Raw genomic sequence first — 17,214 nt, 5'->3', positions numbered from 1 at the left:
CAAACATTTATCCATTAGAAAAAGTCAAATGATGACCTATCTCCCACAAAGCTTTATGAAAATCACTTAAGTAGAGGCCAGTGTCTGAAAGTAAGAGGAAAATGGCAAAAAAAAAAAAAAAAAAACAGTAAAAAGAGTTCTGAAATATTTACTGCTCAGAAAATCCGAATTACAATGGTACTATGAATTTGATTACACAATTACACAATTACTGCAGCTTTTTTACAGATTTGGGGGTAAAACATAAATACAAACAGAGCCTACAGTATGCCTGAGAAACAGGTATGGAGTTTATTTACCATGAGATTCTCAGAGTTTCTGATTTGGTAGATCTTGGGTACGGTGCAAAAACCTTAACTTTTTTTTTTAAACAAGATCTTGCTGTGTTGCTCAGGCTTACCTCAAACTCCTGGGCTCAAAGGATCCTCCCGCCTCAACCTCCTGAGTAGCTAAGACCACAGGTGTGTGTCACTGCACCTGGTTAGAAACTTATTTATTATTATTACTATCATCATTTGTATTTTCTGTAGAGACGTGGTTTTGCCATGTTGGCTAGACTGGTCTTCAACTCCTGTCCTCAAGTGACTGCCCACTTCAGCCTCCCAAAGTGCTGAGATTACAGGCATGAGCCACCACACCCAGCCTAGAACCTTAATTTTTAACAAATGTTCCAGATGTTTCTGATCCAAGTTTCTCACCAGAATTTTGAGAAATACTGACCTTTAGCAACAAGAGATGGACAGATAATGCCTAGCTGGCTCAAGACTAAATTGGTATATTGAGATTCAAATATCCAAATGCCCTGCTCTCTACCAACTCCTCAGCCCTCATTATCCTCCAATAAAATGTTATCTGACTAAAGGTCATTACCCTAAGTGAAATAAATCAGAAACAGAAAGTCAAATACTACATGTTCTTACTTCTCAGTAGCAGCTAAACAATGGGTACACATGGCATACAGAGTAGAATAATGGACACTGGAGACTCCACAAGGTGGCAAGGTGGAGAGGGGATGAGGGTTGAAAAATTACCTATTGTGTGCAATGTTCTCTATTTGGGTGATGGGTACACTAAATGCCAGAGTTCACCACTATACAATATGCACATAAGAAATCTGCACTTGTACCCCCTAAATCTATTTAAAAAATACAAAAATAGTTAATTTTTTAAAAATAAAACAAAATGTTCTCAGAAAGTGAGAGAAGGGTCCTGTAGCAAGTGAAAGATGCCAACACTCAAGATGCATTTGCTTTATGAAGCTGGGCATGGTGGCTCATGCCTGTAATCCCAGCACTTTGGGAGGCTGAGGCAGGTGGATTGCTTGAGCTCAGGAGTTCGAGACCAGCCTGGGAAACCTGGCAAAACCCAGTATCTACAAAAAAATACAAAAATTAGTCAGGCATGTGGCATGCACCTGTAGTCCCAGCTATGCAGGAGGCTGAGGTGCGAGAATGGCTTGAGCCTGAGAGGGGGAGATTGCAGTGAGCCAAGATCACACCACTGCTCTCCAGCCTGGGCAACAGAGCCAGATCCTGTCTCAAAAAAAAAAGAAAAAAGAAAAAAAAAGATTAATTTGCTTTATGGAAAATCCAATTCTGCAAAAAAGTGAGCCATGGAAATATGTGGGTAAAGGACTTTCCAGACCAAAAGAATGATGCTGAGGAGGGAGAAAGTTTGGTGTGAGAAGGAAAGAAAAACAGTGAGACTGAAGCAAAAGAGAGATGAGGCATAAACTATGAGGTCAGAGCAAACCCAGAAGACAGACTTTGTCAAGTCTTACGTGTCTTTGTGAGGACGTTGGGCTTTTATTGGGTGGAATAGGAACCATTGAGCAAAGAGATGTGATCAGACATATATTACAATAGGATCATTCTAGCTGCTGGATTGAGAATAGATTGAAAAGGGGTCAGGGAGGATGCAGGGACATCAGCTAAGAGGCTGTTACAATAACCCAGGCAAGAGATGATGGCAACTTGGTCAAGCAGCAGAGACGGTAAGAAGTGGTAAGATTCCCACTGTGTTCCGAAAGTGGAGCCTATGGGATGTGCTGACAGACTGGATGTGGGATGTGAAAGAGAGGAGTCAAGAAAGACTTCAACTAAGGAGGATGGGGTTTCCTTGTGGGGTAATGAAAATGTTCTAAAATGGATTGTGGTAATGGTTGCATCACTGTGAATACACTAAAAGCCAGTGAATTGAATACTTAAAGTGGGCAAACTGTCTGATACATATTATATCTCAATAAAACTGTTTTTTTAAAAAAAGAATGATTTCAAGATTTTTGGTCTGACCAACAGGAAGAATGAAGTCATCCCTCTACTGAAATAAGGAACATTTTGAAAAGAGCCAGTTTAATGGAGCTCGGTTGGGGATACAGCAAGTTGGGAGATGCTAAATTTGAGATGCCTATTAAATATCTAAATAGAGAAACTCCTTAGACAATTGGATATTTGAATCTCAAACTCACAAGAATGGTCTGGGCTGGAGATATGTTTGTTTTAAAAGCCAAGCACGGTGGTTCCCACTTGTAATCCCAGCACTTTGGGAGACCAAGGTAGGAGGACTGCTTGACCTCAGGAGTTTGAGACCAGCCTGAGCAACGTAGCAAGACCTCATCTCTACTTAAAAAAAAAGAAAAAAAACACAACCAAATTTGGTGGCACATGCCACGTGCCTGTAGTCTCACAGTCTCCACTACTTGGGAGGCTGAGGCGAGAGGATCACTTCAACCTAGGGCATAAAGGCTGCAGTGAACTATCATCAAGCCACTGCTCTCCAGCCTGGGTGACAGGACAAGACCCTGTCTCAAAAATAAATAAATAAATATTTTTAAAAATTATAATAAATAAAAATTAAAAGGACTAGATGAGATCACCTAGAGAGTCAATGAAGGCAATAAAGAGAAGAGGTCCATCTGGGCGTGGTGGCTCACGCCTGTAATCCCAGCACTTTGGGAGCCCGAGGTGGGTGGATCACAAGGTCAGGAGTTCCAGACCAGCCTGACCAATGTGGTGAAACCCTGTATCTACTAAAAATGCAAAAATTAGCTGGGTGTGGTGGCGTGCGCCTGTAATCCCAGCTACTCAGGAGGCTGAGGCAGGAGAATTGCTGGAACCTGGGAGGCAGAGGTTGCAGTGAGCCCATATCACACCACTGAACTCCAGCCTGGGTGACAGAGTGAGACTCCGTCTCAAAAAAAAAAAAAGAGAGAGAGAGAGAAGAAGCCCAAGGACTGGGCCCTGGGGCACAGCAATGTTAAGAAGGAGGGAGATGTTTTGGTTGCTATAGGCTTTTAGTATGATTTGAAGTCAGATAATGTGATGCCTCCAGATTTGTTCTTTTTGCTTAGGATTGCTTTGGCTTTTCAGGCTCTTTTTTGATTCCATATGAATTTTAGGGTTGCTTTTTCTAATTCCGTGAAAAATGACATAGTACTGGTATAAAAGTAGAAACACAGACCAATGGAACCAAACAGAGAAGCAGAAATAAAGCCAAATGCCTACAACCAACAGATCTTCAACAAAGCAGACAAAAACACACACTAGAGAAAGGACACCCTATTCAATACATGCTGCTGGGATAAATGGATAGCCGCATGCCAAATAATGAAACTGGATCCATATCTCTCCCCACATACAAAAATTAACTCAAAATAGATTAAAGACGTAAATGTAAGACCTGAAACCATTAAAATTCTAGAAGAAAACATAGGAAAAATTCTTCTGGACACTGGCCTAAGCAAATAATTTATGACTAAGAAAACAAAAGCAAAAGCAAGAAAACCAAAAATAAATAAATGAGACTTAATTAAACTAAAAAAGTGTCTGCCCAACAAAAGAAATAATTAACAAAGTAAATAACCTACATCTGACAAAGGACTAATATCAAGAATCCACAAAGAATTCAAAAAACATCAAGAAAAAAAATCCATTAAAAAGCGGGCAAATGACATGAACAGACATTTTTCAAAATAAGATATGCAAATGGCCAAGAGGTTGGGCATGGTGGCTCGCACCTGTAATCCCAGCATTTTGGGAGGCCAAGGCAGGCAGATCTCTTGACGTTAAGAGTTCGAGACCAGCCTGGTCAACATGGTGAAACCCCATCTCTACTAAAAACACAAAAATTAGCCAGATTGCTGATGCATGCTTGTCATCCCAGCTACTTGGGAGGCTGAGGTGGGTGGATCACTTGAACCCAGGAGGCAGAGGTTGCAGTGAGCCAAGATCGTGCCACTGCACTCTAGCCTGGGCGACAGAGCAAGATTCCATCTCAAAAACCACCAAACAAACAAATGGCCAAGAAACATATGAAAAAATGTACAGCATCACTACTCATCAGGGAAATGCAAATTAAAACCACTATGAGATACTACCTGACCTCAGTCAGAATGGCCATCATTAAAAAATCCATGGCCAGGCAAGGTGGCTTATGCCTCTAATCCCAGCACTTTGGGAGGCTGAGGTGGGCATATCACTTGAGGTCAGGAGTTTGAGACGAGCCTGGTCAACATGGTGAGACCCCGTCTCTATTAAAAATACAAAAATTAGCCAGGCATAGTGGCAAGTGCCTGTGGTCCCAGCTACTCAGGAGGCTGAAGCAGGAGAATTACTTGAACCCAGGAGGCAGAGGTTGCAGTGAGCTGAGATCGTGCCACTGCACTCTAGCCTGGGTGACAGGGCAAGACCCTGTCTCAATAAATAAATTAATAAATAAGTCCAAAAATGATAGATGTTGGTGTGAATGCATTGAAAAGCAAACATTTATACACTGTTGGTGGGGATGTAAATTAGTACAACCTCTGTGGAAAATAGTGTGGAGATTTCTTAAAGAACTAAAAGTGGATCTACCATTCAATCCAACAATCCCATTACTGGGTATCTGCTCAAAGTACAAGAAGTCATTATATCAAAAAGACACCTAAACCTATATGTTTATTGCAGCACAATTTACAACTGCATAGATATAGAATCAATCTAAGTGTCCGTCAACCAATGAGTGGATAAGTATATACTACATTTATATCCCATGGAATACTATTCAGTCATAAAAAAATGAAATAATGTATTTTGCAGCAACTTAGATGGAACTGAAGGCCATTATCCTAAGTGAAGTAACTTAGGAATGGAAAACCAAATACTGCATGTTCTCACTTATAAGTGGCAGCTAAGCTATGGGTACACAGCAGTGTAATGGACCTTGGAGACTCAGAAGCAGGGAGGGAGGTGAGAGATGAAAACTTACCTGCTGGGTACAATGTACACTATTTAGGTGATGGGTACACTAAAAGCCCTGACTTCACCATTATGTAATTCATTCATGTAACCAAAAACCACTTGTACCCTAAAGCTATTGAAATTAAATAGTAATAATTTTAAAACATGCAATCGATTGATAAGGTATAAGATTGTCTTGAAAAGTTACATTTGTTACAATAATTTCATTCTTGTGTAAAGCTGCTAGAGCTAGTACACTGATTAAAGACTCTCTAGGAAGTGTTACCATATCAACAAATGCAATCAGATCTAAAAAGAAAAAAAAAAAGAATGAGGGAGATGAAGAGAGGTAGAGGAAAGGCCAGTGGAATAGAAGAAAAATCAGAATGGCATATTGACCTGAAAGCCAAGTGCAGGAAGTGTTTTTAAAGAGGGTAGAATCATCAACTGTGTCAAATGCTCCTGACAAGTCAAGTAAGGTGAGTACTAAGAATTGACCCTTGGATTTAGCAATGTGGAGGTCCCCAGAGAACTTAATAAGAGCCATTTTGATGATATGGTCAGAGTAAAAGCCTGATTGAAGTGGGATCAAGAGAGACTATGAGAAGAGAAATCAGAGGCAGCAGCAAGAGTGGCCAGCTCTTTCAAGACGTTTGGCTGTGAAGAGAAGGAGAGAGATGGGGTAGTAGCTAGAAGAGTAGATGAGGCAAAGAGATGTTTTCCTAAGATGGGAGAACTACTGGCATGTGTATATGTGGAAGAGAAATAGAAGCAATCAGAAGAAACATCCACAAACTCTTATATTTACCCATCAGTCTGTACCTACCTATGTGCTCTGCCTCCTCTTCTGTTACTTCAGATGAACTTTTTCAGTTCCCAGCTAACACCCGCGTTTCCACTTGCATAATAGATCCTGTCCTCTCTCCTCTACTCAAAAAATCAGCAATTCCTCCTCTCCCACTAAAGTTACCTTGTCTCCCACTAAAATTTCTCTCTTTACCTACTATTTTGACATTGAAATAAAAAGTCAGGTCAATAGTTGGATGGGGGATTGAAGGTTTGAGAAGAGAGGAGAAGATGTAAAATAATCATTTAGAAAAAGAGTAGAGGAAGTGAACTTGGAAAATATGCAGTGACTTCAGGGTAGCAGTAGAACCCACTGGAGGGTCACAATTACAAAGTTAAAGTGAAAACACTCAGCAAGGTTGCATATATTTTGGTAGCCACTCTCAGCTAACGCAGGAAGGAGTAAGTAGAGAGTTGGATTTAACAATATTCTAACCTGGCCGGGCACGATGGCTCACACCTGTAATCCCAGCACTTTGGGAGGCTGAGGCAGGCGGATCACCTGAGGTCAGGAGTTCAACATGGTGAAACCCCCTCTCTACTAAAAATACAAAAATTAGTCAGGTGTGGCGGTGGACGCCTGTAGTCCTAGCTACTCGGGGGGCTGAGGGAGGAGAATTGCTTGAACCCGGGAGGCAGCGGTTGCAGTAACTGAGATCGCCCCCACTACACTCCAGCCTGGGCAACAGAGTGAGTGAGACTCCGTTAAAAAAAAAAAAAAAAAAAAAAAAACTTAACTGTAGCAGGGAATTGGAACAATGAGAGATTGGCTAGTAAGAACTAAAGAAAACTCTAAAGAATAAGAGAATAACAAATAAAGTAGCAGCCATGTTCTTTGAGCTGGCATAGAGTATCCAAGGAAGAGGCTCCCCAGGCCCAGGACCCAGATCTTGGAGGGCACAGGTATGGCTCACTAGGCAGCAGAGGAGTTGCTGTAGTTCTGTGCTGGCAGAACTGGCTGGAAATCTGCCCTTTGGAATTTACCAGAAATCTGTCCTCTAGGATGTCAGGGAAACCAGGTCATGGAGAGGTGTCGCACCAGACACTTTACTACAAAGCCATTCAAGGGAGAAGGTGATGCCAAGGGAAGCTGCTGGTCAATGGGTGCTACTGACTACCCTGCCAGGCAGGACATGGTGCTGGAGAATCTGCCCGTGTGCTGCAGGAGCTGCCAAGCAAGCACACCGTAACCAGGAAGCAAAACTCTTTGCTCTTGCAATGTCTGCCCAGATCCCTCTACTGACATAGCTTCACACTGCGCCAGCTGAGAAAGAAAAAAACATTTAATGGGCCCATATGTATTTTCACAAAGCAGGCAAAAAAGGGTGAATTTAGAGCTCAGAGGCAATTAACTGATAATTGACACAAACATTTTTTAAATAATTAAAAACAAAAACAATCACCACTGGTCTACAGAATTAAAGTCCAAAATCCTGTGTGCACTTCTCTCATCTTTTGGATGTTTACCTAATTCATGCTATTTGCTTTTACTGTTACCTTTGTTTGAAATGTCTTCACACCCTTCTTCACCTTTTAATTAACAAAACCACTGCAAGTATCCCAACATCATCATCCTTCTAAGTCAAGCTGAAAAAGAACCTTCTCTGTGAAACTTTCCCTGGTGTTCCCATAATTTTTGTTTACACACCTTTCTAATGGCAGAACAGAGGCAGCTGAATCACATGTCCAGAATAGACCAGGAAATTAAGCTTTTCTTCCTGAATCTACAACTTTAGGAAAACTGCACATGAGAAAATAAGGAAACACCACTCCAGTCTGCCAGGTCAATGGAATCAATTCGGGCCATCAGTGTGGTGACTGGTACTGCAGCCAGATTCATATCATCCCCAGGGTGGGAAATATTGTTTATATCTTAGTATCTTCCTAGTGTTACCCATGTAGCAATCAATAAACACTTGCTGAATTGAAAGTCTAGTGAACTACCTTTTTCTGGAGTCAAATTTTAAATTTTAAAAAATTTAATCGTAAAATTTCATATATTAGTCATGATAGAAAATGTCTCATCTAGTCAAAAGATGGATCTTTAGGCTGGGTGCAGTGGCTCACACTTGCAATCCCAGCACTTTGGGAGGCCAAGGCAGGCAGATCACTTGAGGCCAGGAGTTCTAGACCAGCCTGGCCAACATGGTGAAAACCCGTCTCTACTAAAAATATACAAACTAGCCGGGCATGGTGGCTTGTGCCTGTAGTCCCAGCTACTCGGGAGGCTGAGGCATGAGAATCTTTTGAATCTGAGAGGTAGACGTTCCAGTGAGCCAAGATCACACCACTGCACTCCAGCCTGGATGACAGGGCAAGACTCTGTCTTAAATAAATAAATAAATATTTAAAAAGATTAATCTTTAAAAACACAGTTAATTGCAATCCATAGAAACTTCAAATATCTTTTTAGTTAGGATATGAGCTCTTCCTTCATTCTTTCCAAATATATTACAAATCTGCTAACAAATAGAAAAATAATATCTAGTTTTAGCTTCTTTTTTAATATATAAAGCCCATCTTCCTATGGAGGTACCATTGAATAGGCTAGATCACCCCTCACCACGCCCCACCACACCCAACACCCCCCATCTCCTCAACACACACCCTACCTAACCAGGGAAGCAGAAGAATAACAGAGTCCTCATTGTAGTAAATTGATTTTAACACCTTTAATCAGAGGCATTCAAAACCCCACCCATTTGCAGTCTCAGTTCATCCTCATTTCAACTGTGTGATATAAGAGAGGTAATATTCTCCCCTTTTACAAATATGAAACTAGAAACACACAGATCTTCAGAAGCATGTGTCCATCTCATACCCGAGACCACTGTCTTGCAAAGGTCCTATTGTAGTCTGTTGGCATAAAACTATATTTAGAACCCAGAACTACTCTTGAATTCAAATATTTGTATTCGTTACAAATAATTGTTGTGATTGGAAACTATATCCAAAACAAGCATTGATTTTAATAACTGAAACAAATCCAAAATAAATATTGATTTTAATAATTGAAACAAAGCAACCATTTGCTTTGAAATTCTCTTATTAGAAATATGTACGGGCTCACACCTGTAATCCCAGCACTTTGGGAGGCTGAAGCGGGCAGATCACTTGAGCTCAAGAGTTCCAGACCAGCCTGGGCAACATGGTGAAACCCTGTCTCTACAAAAATACAAAAATTAGCCAGGTGTGGTGGTATGCACGTGTAGTCCCAGCTACTTGGGAGGCTGAGATGGAAAGATGGCTTGAGCCCAGGAGGCGGAATTTGCAGTGAGCTGAGATGATGCCACTGCACTTTAGCCTGGGTGACAGAGTCAGACCCTGTCTCAAATAAATAAATAAATAAATATGAACTTAAATAAATTTTAAAATGTAGGAGATATAAGGGCACAAATCCAATATACATAAACAGAACCATTTGAATGAGCTACTGGCAGGAACTGGTTTAAATTGTTCCCTACATTGTATTTACTCTATTGTTAGATCAATATTATTCTATTCAATGTATTCTATTGTTAGGTCACCTAATCTGGATGTTAACTAGCTGTCCGCCAGTGGAGAGTTAAGGGAGTGGGAAGGCTTTTCATGTGTCCACTTCAAGCAAACAAGTAATGATTGGATTTACAAAATAAAGTTAGAGAGTGATGATTCATATTTTAAAGGATTTTCTATGGGTTTCCTTTAAATGAGTTTCCATAATGAATTTAAAGTATGATTCTATTTACAAAAATTATATTTCAATCTAATCTATCAAGAAGCCATCTAGTTTTAATTAAAAAGGTAAAAATGAATTTAATTAAGAGTAAGTTGTAATAAGTTCTATGAAGAGATAGCAATATCATAGAAGAAAAGTAAAATTACAATCTATTAGTGGAGATAAAACTAACATATCATAAATATGCAAACATGTCAGAAAGAGTCAAGCATAAAGCATATGTTGAATGCTAAACAACCCAAAGTAGGAGAATCAAAGGAACAACTTCAAAACTTTTGCAACAATCATAAGTAAAATTATAATTGTTCACATGCCAAGTGAATGGGGAAAGGATGCCAATTCTGACAAGCTCAACACCACCAATTAATTTCTTTGCTTCAGTTGCCCCCACTTCCCTTAACCTTTAGTCATACTTAGTTTTTTCTGCAGTTTCCACATCTACTGTGCAAAAATTAGATTCCAAAAGAAAGCTACAAAAGAAAGGACATATTGGAAGCTTTAAGAATAAGACCAAAGCACTAGGGAGAAGAAAGCTTCAAAATTTAATGATTTGGCAGGCATGGTGGCTCATGCCTGTATCCCAGCACTTTGGGAAGCTGAAGTGAGAAGATTGCTTGAGCACAGGAGTTCAAGGCCAGCCTGGACAATATAGTAAGACCTCATTTCTACAAAAAATTTAAAAAGTAGCCAGGCATGGTGGCGCACACCTGTAGTCCCTACTTGGTAGGCTGAGGTAGGAACATTCCTTGAGCCCAGGAGATCAAGGCTGCAGTAAGCCATGATCATGCCACTGCACTACAGCCTGGTCAACACAGTGAGACCCTGTCTAAAAAAAATAGTGATTTGTATACCTTTATCTTTGTCATAGGATATTATAAGTGTACAAAGATACAGAAAGTTTAGGCAACATTTAAATTTTTTTTTCTGAAATAATTACAAGATAGTACAAGGAAGACTCTGGTATACTCTTCAACCAAATTCATCAATTAATAACATTTGTTGTATTTGCTATATTAACCTCATTCTCTATCTATTTACTTGAATCATTTGAAAGTAATTTGAGGCATCATTTCCCTCTACCCGTAAATACAGAAATACCTCTGAAATATTGAGAGTTAGACCACATAGGCCACCACAACAAAGCAAGTAGTGCAATAAACCCAGTGACACAAGTTAAGTTTTGGTTCCCAGTGCATATAAAAGTTATGTTTATATAAAACTGTAGTCTATTAAGTGTGCAATAGCATTATGTCTAAAAAAGATATACTTTAATTTTAAAATATTTTATTGCTAAAAAATACTAATCATCTGAGCCTTTGGTGAGTCATAATCTTTTTGCTGGTAGAGGGTCTTACCTCAATTTAACAGCTGCTGATCGATCAGGATGGTAGTTACTGAAGGTTAGGGTGGCTGTGGCAATTTTCTAAAATAAGATAGCAGTGAAGTTTGATACACTGATTGACTCTTTCACAAAGATTTTTCCACAGCATATGATGCTGTTTGATAACATCTTGCCACAGTAGAACTTTTTTCAAAATTGGAGTCAATCTTCTCAAACTCTGCCATTGCTTTATCAACTAAGTTTATGTAATATTCTAAATCCTTTGTTGTCTTTTAATAATGATCACAGCATCTTCACCAGGAACAGATTCCATATGAAGAAATCATTTGCTTTGCTCATTCATAAGAAGCAACTCCTCATCCATTCAATCCATTCAAGTTTGGCTTTTTTTCTTTTCTTTTTTGAGCTGGAATCTCGCTCTGTTGCCCAGGCTGGAATGCAGTGGCATGATCTCAGCTCACTGCAACCTCCACCTCCTGGGTTCCAGCAATTCTCCTGCCTCAGCCTCCTGAGTAGCTGGGATTATAGGCACATGCCACCACGCCTGGCTAATTTTTGTACTTTTAGTAGAGACGGGATTTTGCCACATTGGCCAGGCTGGTCTCCAACTCCTGACCTCAGGTGATCCACCCACCTCAGGCTCCCAAAGTGCTGGGATTACAGGTGGGAGCCACCGCATCCAGCCTCCATTCAAGTTTTATCATGAGGTTGCAGCAACAATTTAGTCACATCTTCAGACTTCACTTCTAATTCCAGTTCTCTTGCTATTTCCACCATAGCTGCAGGAGAGGAAGAGAGATGGGGAAACAGCAGCCAGTCAGAAAACCTACATGTATTGATTAAATTTACCATCTTATATGGGTATGATTGGTGGCACCTCAAAACAATTACAATAGTAACATAAAGATTACTGGTCTGCCAGGCATGGTGGCTCACTCTCGTAATCTCAACACTTTGGGAGGCCAAAGCAGGTTTGAGCACAGGAGTTCAAGACCAGCCTGGGCAACGTGGCAAAACCCTGTTTCTACAAAAAAAAAATACAAAAATTAGCCAGGTGTGGTGGCACACACCTGTAGTCCCAGCTACTCAGGAGGCCAAGGTTGGGGGATTGCTTGAACCCAGGCGGTGGAAGCTGCAGTGAGCCATCATCCTGTCATTGCACTCCAGTCTGGGTGACAGAGCAAGATGCTGCCTCAATAAACAAAAAAAATTACTGATCACAGCTCACCGTAACAGATATAACAATAATAAAAAAGTTTGAAATATCAAAGGAATTATCAAAATGTGACAGAAAGAAACAAGGTGAACACATGCTGTTGGAAAAATGGCATCAAGAGACTTGCTCAAGGGTTGCCACAAACCTTCAATTCATTTTTAAAAACGTAATATCTGAGAAGCACAAGAAAGCAAAGTGTAATAATACAAAGCATGTGGCCGGGTGCCGTGGCCGCCTGTAATCCCACCACTTTGGGAGGCCGAGGTGGGTGGATCACAAGGTCAGGAGTTCGAGACCAGCCTGGCCAAGATGGTGAAAACCCGTCTCTACTAAAAATACAAAAATTAGCCAGACGTGGTGGTGGGCGCCTGTAATCCCAGCTACTAGGGAGGCTGAGGCAGGAGAATCGCTTGAACCAGCTGACATCGCACCACTGCACTCTAGCCTGGGTGACAGAGCAAAACTCTATCTCAAAAAAATAAATAAATAAATAAAGGAAAATAATAGAAGCATGCTTATCCTTCAACGTGTATTTCCTAAAGACAATGACATTGTCTTATATGACCATAATACAATTATCCAAATCGAAAAATTTAATATGATTACAATATCATCTAATATACTGTCCATTTTAAAATTTTGCCAGTTGTCACAATAACGTTCTTCATAGTTATTTCTTCCTTAATCCAGGATCCCATCCAGGATCACCCATAGATTTAGTTGCCATGTCTCTTTAGTCTCCTTTAATCTGCCACAAACCCTTAGTCTTTGTATTTTGTAACGTTAATACTTTTGAATAATTTATGGGCCAGTCATCTAGCGATGTCTACCTCAAACGCAACTCATGTGCTTTTTTTGCATGAATACTACATTATGCTGTGTCCTCTTCAGGTTATTATATTAATAGGCATATGATATTGGCTCCTCCTATAACTGTGTTGTTAGTCTTGATCATTTGGTTATGATGGTGTCCACCAAATTTCTCTATTGTAAACTTTTTTTTTTTTTTGAGACAGAGTCTTGCTCTATTGCCCAGGCTGGAGTGCAGTGGCGGGCTGACGACTCACTGCGGCCTCGAACTCCTGTGGCTCAAGCAATCCTCCCATCTCAGCCTCACGAGTAGCTGGGACCACAGGACCTAGCCACCGCATTTGGCTAATTTTTTGTATTTTTTGTAGAGATGGGGTTTCTCCACGTTGCCCAGGCTGGTCTCCAACTCCTGGGCTAAAGTGATTCTCCCGCTTCAGCCTTCCAAACTGCTGGATTACTGGCGTGAGTCAACACGCCCGGCCTTGTAAACTATTTCTTTTCATCTTTGTAAATAATATATAATTTATGGGGAGTTATTTTGAGACTATGTAAATATCATGTTCCTCATCACGTTTATCTCCTAGTTTTAGTACCTTTTGATGATTCTTGCCTAAATTAGTTATTAGAATATAATTCATATATGATAAAATTCATTAAAGTATATAGTAATTCAGTGGTTTTTGTATATTCATATGGTTGTGTAACCATCACCACTAATTCCAGAGCATTTTTATCACCCCAAAAATGAAACCCTTCACCCATTAGCAGTCATTTCCCCATTTCCCCCAGCCTCTGGCGACCACTAATCTACTTTTTATCTCTATGGATTTGCCTATTTAAGATATCCTATATAAATGCAATCATACAATATGTGGTCCTTTGTGTCTAACTTCTTTCACTTAACATGTTCTCACGGTTCATTCATGTTGTAGTTCTTATTGATATTTCATACCTTTTTATTTGCCTAAATCATTTCTATGATTCCTGAAAAATGGTGCTAGTCTAACTACATTATTTCCATCTACACTTACTAGGCAACATCTTTATCATCCTTTGTCAGGAAGCCCTTTAAGAAAACTGCACAGTGAAGTTCATTTTAATAAATAGGGTTTCCTTGCTCTCAAGTATTTACTAATCTTAGACAAAAGGGTCTAGGATGACCACCTTTCTTGAGGTTTACATGATCTTCCCTGACTTCCACTTGAAAGGTACCCTGTGAGTCTCTCTCCGCCTGTTATCCCACAGGCTCCTCCCCACTCCTCCAGGTACCCCTTCCCCGGCGGCTGCAGGAGGAGGAAGTGACGCACCGGAAGTGTCCCTGTTCCCCTTGCTGTGGGGGTAAGGCATCAAACCCCCAAGATGGCGGCGGCGGCGGAGGAGCGGATGGCAGAGGAAGGAGGCGGCGGCCAAGGCGACGGCGGCTCCTCTTTGGCCTCCGGCTCTACCCAGCGACAGCCCCCACCGCCCCCGCCACAGCACCCGCAGCCGGGGTCCCAGGCGCTCCCAGCCCCGGCGCTGGCTCCGGACCAGCTGCCTCAAAACAACACGCTTGTGGCGCTGCCCATCGTAGCCATCGAGAACATCCTCAGCTTTATGTCCTACGACGAAATTAGCCAGCTCCGCCTGGTGAGGCCCCCGCAGAACTCCTGCCTCCCTCTCCCACCGTCCGAGGTCTGGGAGGGGAGAAGGGAGCGCGTTCCCCGGGAAGGGAGCCCCCCGCGAGCCCCAGCCGGCTACAGATCCGGGAGGGCGCCGCTCCCGTCCCGAACTCTCCCTTGGCGTCAGTCAGCAGGAGTGGGCTGGTTCCCGATTGCGTCCTAGCTGCGGAGCTGGGGTTACATCCTGAGGGAACTTCGCGTTGGGTGCTCCTTGCCTCCCGCCCGGAAGCGGGCCCTCTACGGGAGGGGTAGCGGAGTTAGTCTTTCCACCTTCCGCCTGGCCTGAGAGTAGACCCGGAGAGGTCATGTTGCCTGCCTTTTGTATGCCGCTTGCAGCCCCCGGCCTGGGTGTGGGGAGAAAACTCAGAAGTAGGCAGATGATCCCAGCCAGGTTTGGTTTATCTTGCAAGAATAACGTATTGTTCCCCACCCCAACCACCCAAGTTTTCTTGTTCGAGAAGATTGAGTAGAGTAAGGTGGCTCAGTGACCCCAAACCAGGTAGAGGTTCCGAAGAATTCGAACGTGTTTACTTAGCCTTAGCCCCAGCGCCGTAGTTGACCACTAAAGTAGAGCCTTGGGAAATGACCATTCCTGCTTGGCCTCATCCTAACGCTTCCCACCGTAGAGAAGCAACTTATCCCTTGACGGGTTTTTTCTCTTTTGCAATTTATTTTTAACTAGTGATTTACGCCCACCCACCTGCTTTAGGAGAGGTTTCTTTATACCTTAAAATCACAATAGGTCAGTCCATGATTTTTAAAATAATGAATTTGCCATTGGGCTTTTGCTTCACTCCAGAGGTTTGAAGATGTGGTGATTGTTAGTTCAGTTAGATATTTTGCTGCCTTTCAATGAAATTATCTTTAAGTGGTAAAGAAATTGAAGGAGGTGGACATTTTGAAGTGATTGCAAACCGATTCTATGGAGAAGCTAAATCTGTGCTGGGGATTGTTTTTAAGAGGACAAAGACATATTTCTGAATGTGCTGTGTATAACATCTTCTTATTACTCAATATGCTATATTGTAGGCATACACCTCCAGTTTCAAGTGGATTATAATTGCATTTTTAAAGGAAATCATAACATTTTTAAAGAGAGCTTATAAATATTAATTCAAACTGATGACCAATTTTTTTTCTAGTCAACACAGCAGTTCAACCATGCCAGTCTGCAGGATGGAAAATTTCTTCAGCTGAAGATAGATATTTCACAATTGATTGCCTCTGAATTTCCAAAACATTTTCATCCTAGAATTTCATGTAGAATCTTAAATATTCCTTCAGATTTTTACAAACGATGGCGTTTAATCAAAAATCGCGCTGTACATTCATGGTGTTTGGAAAATTGGGCATATATAACATTTGATTGAATTGAACCATTCAACCAGACAATGGCTTTGTAAATCTTGGAATATTCACAGTTCTGTTTTGTAAGTGTTGAGAAAAACTGAGTTTTATTTGTTTGTTGATCATTTTACTATTTAAAAAAAAATGTAAAGTTGTGGGGGTGGGGGGAACCAGCCTGTCCTAACTAGAGTTAAAACACATCCCACAATTTATGAATAAATGACATCTCTGTCAAGTGAGATATTCAGCTGCATTCTTAATTTTTAAGCAGTTTTCTGGCCTTTTAAGGTTATACATTTATTATTTCAAACTCAGATTTTTCATAAGGAGTCCCTTCAGTACAACTGTCCACCCCCAAGAAAAGATTCTGCCCCGTTTTACGTCTGCAAATATGATTTTTGAGTAATGGGGAACTATTTTTCTTTACTTAAGGCTAATGGATAATTCTTGAATAGATTAAATGGATAATCTTTTGTGGGGAGTTGGAAGTGTTTTTGCGTGGAAGGTACAATTCAGGTAACGTTATAAAAGAAAGATGTTCTTTCTTGCCACTAGGTGTCAGCATTAATTTAATTATGATCTTTTCTGAAATTGGCAGTCAAGAGACAGTGCCTAGGTGTGCTTTACATGCCTTCTTAAGTAGCCATTTATACCTAAAGAATCGTTTGCAAAAAATCAAGGGACTTTAGTATATGCTGCTATCTGACATATAAGTTACATAGTTCTCTTCGTTGTAAGTATATTTTTGAGTGGAATTAAGGCTGGATATGCTTTGAAGGGGGTAATATTAAGAACAGAATTAGTTTTCATAAAGCTAAATGTCAGCTGTTAGGTAGCTGGTGAGCTAGTTTATGTATTGTTCAGGGAGTTTTTTTCTTCCTTCTCAGTTTGCTTCTCTTGTTGGGACCTCAGTTACAACTATGCTTAGCACCTAATGTAGACTATAGGTACACAATCCATGTACTTATTACTCTGCATTTTCTTTAAAAGATTTGCTCTAGGTTGAAATTGCTACAATAACATTTTTCAGTTATTTGTACTGTTTAGTTGATAATAGTCTT

General features: G+C 40.8%; 1 protein-coding gene across 1 annotated transcript in view; it reads left to right on the top strand.

Moving 5' to 3' along the window:
• The first annotated feature begins 14,467 nt into the window (after positions 1–14,467).
• Positions 14,468–17,214, top strand: part of FBXO28 (F-box protein 28) — a 45,409-nt gene continuing 42,662 nt past the window's right edge. Inside the window, exon 1 of the mRNA XM_054451669.2 lies at positions 14,468–14,774. Within this exon, the coding sequence (XP_054307644.1) occupies positions 14,508–14,774 (267 nt within the window). The 5' untranslated portion in view covers positions 14,468–14,507. The remainder of the gene's footprint in view (positions 14,775–17,214) is intronic.

Source organism: Pongo pygmaeus, chromosome 1 (genome assembly GCF_028885625.2).
Source record: "Pongo pygmaeus isolate AG05252 chromosome 1, NHGRI_mPonPyg2-v2.0_pri, whole genome shotgun sequence".
Taxonomy (NCBI): domain Eukaryota; kingdom Metazoa; phylum Chordata; class Mammalia; order Primates; family Hominidae; genus Pongo; species Pongo pygmaeus.
This window is presented reverse-complemented; position numbering and strand designations above follow the sequence as displayed.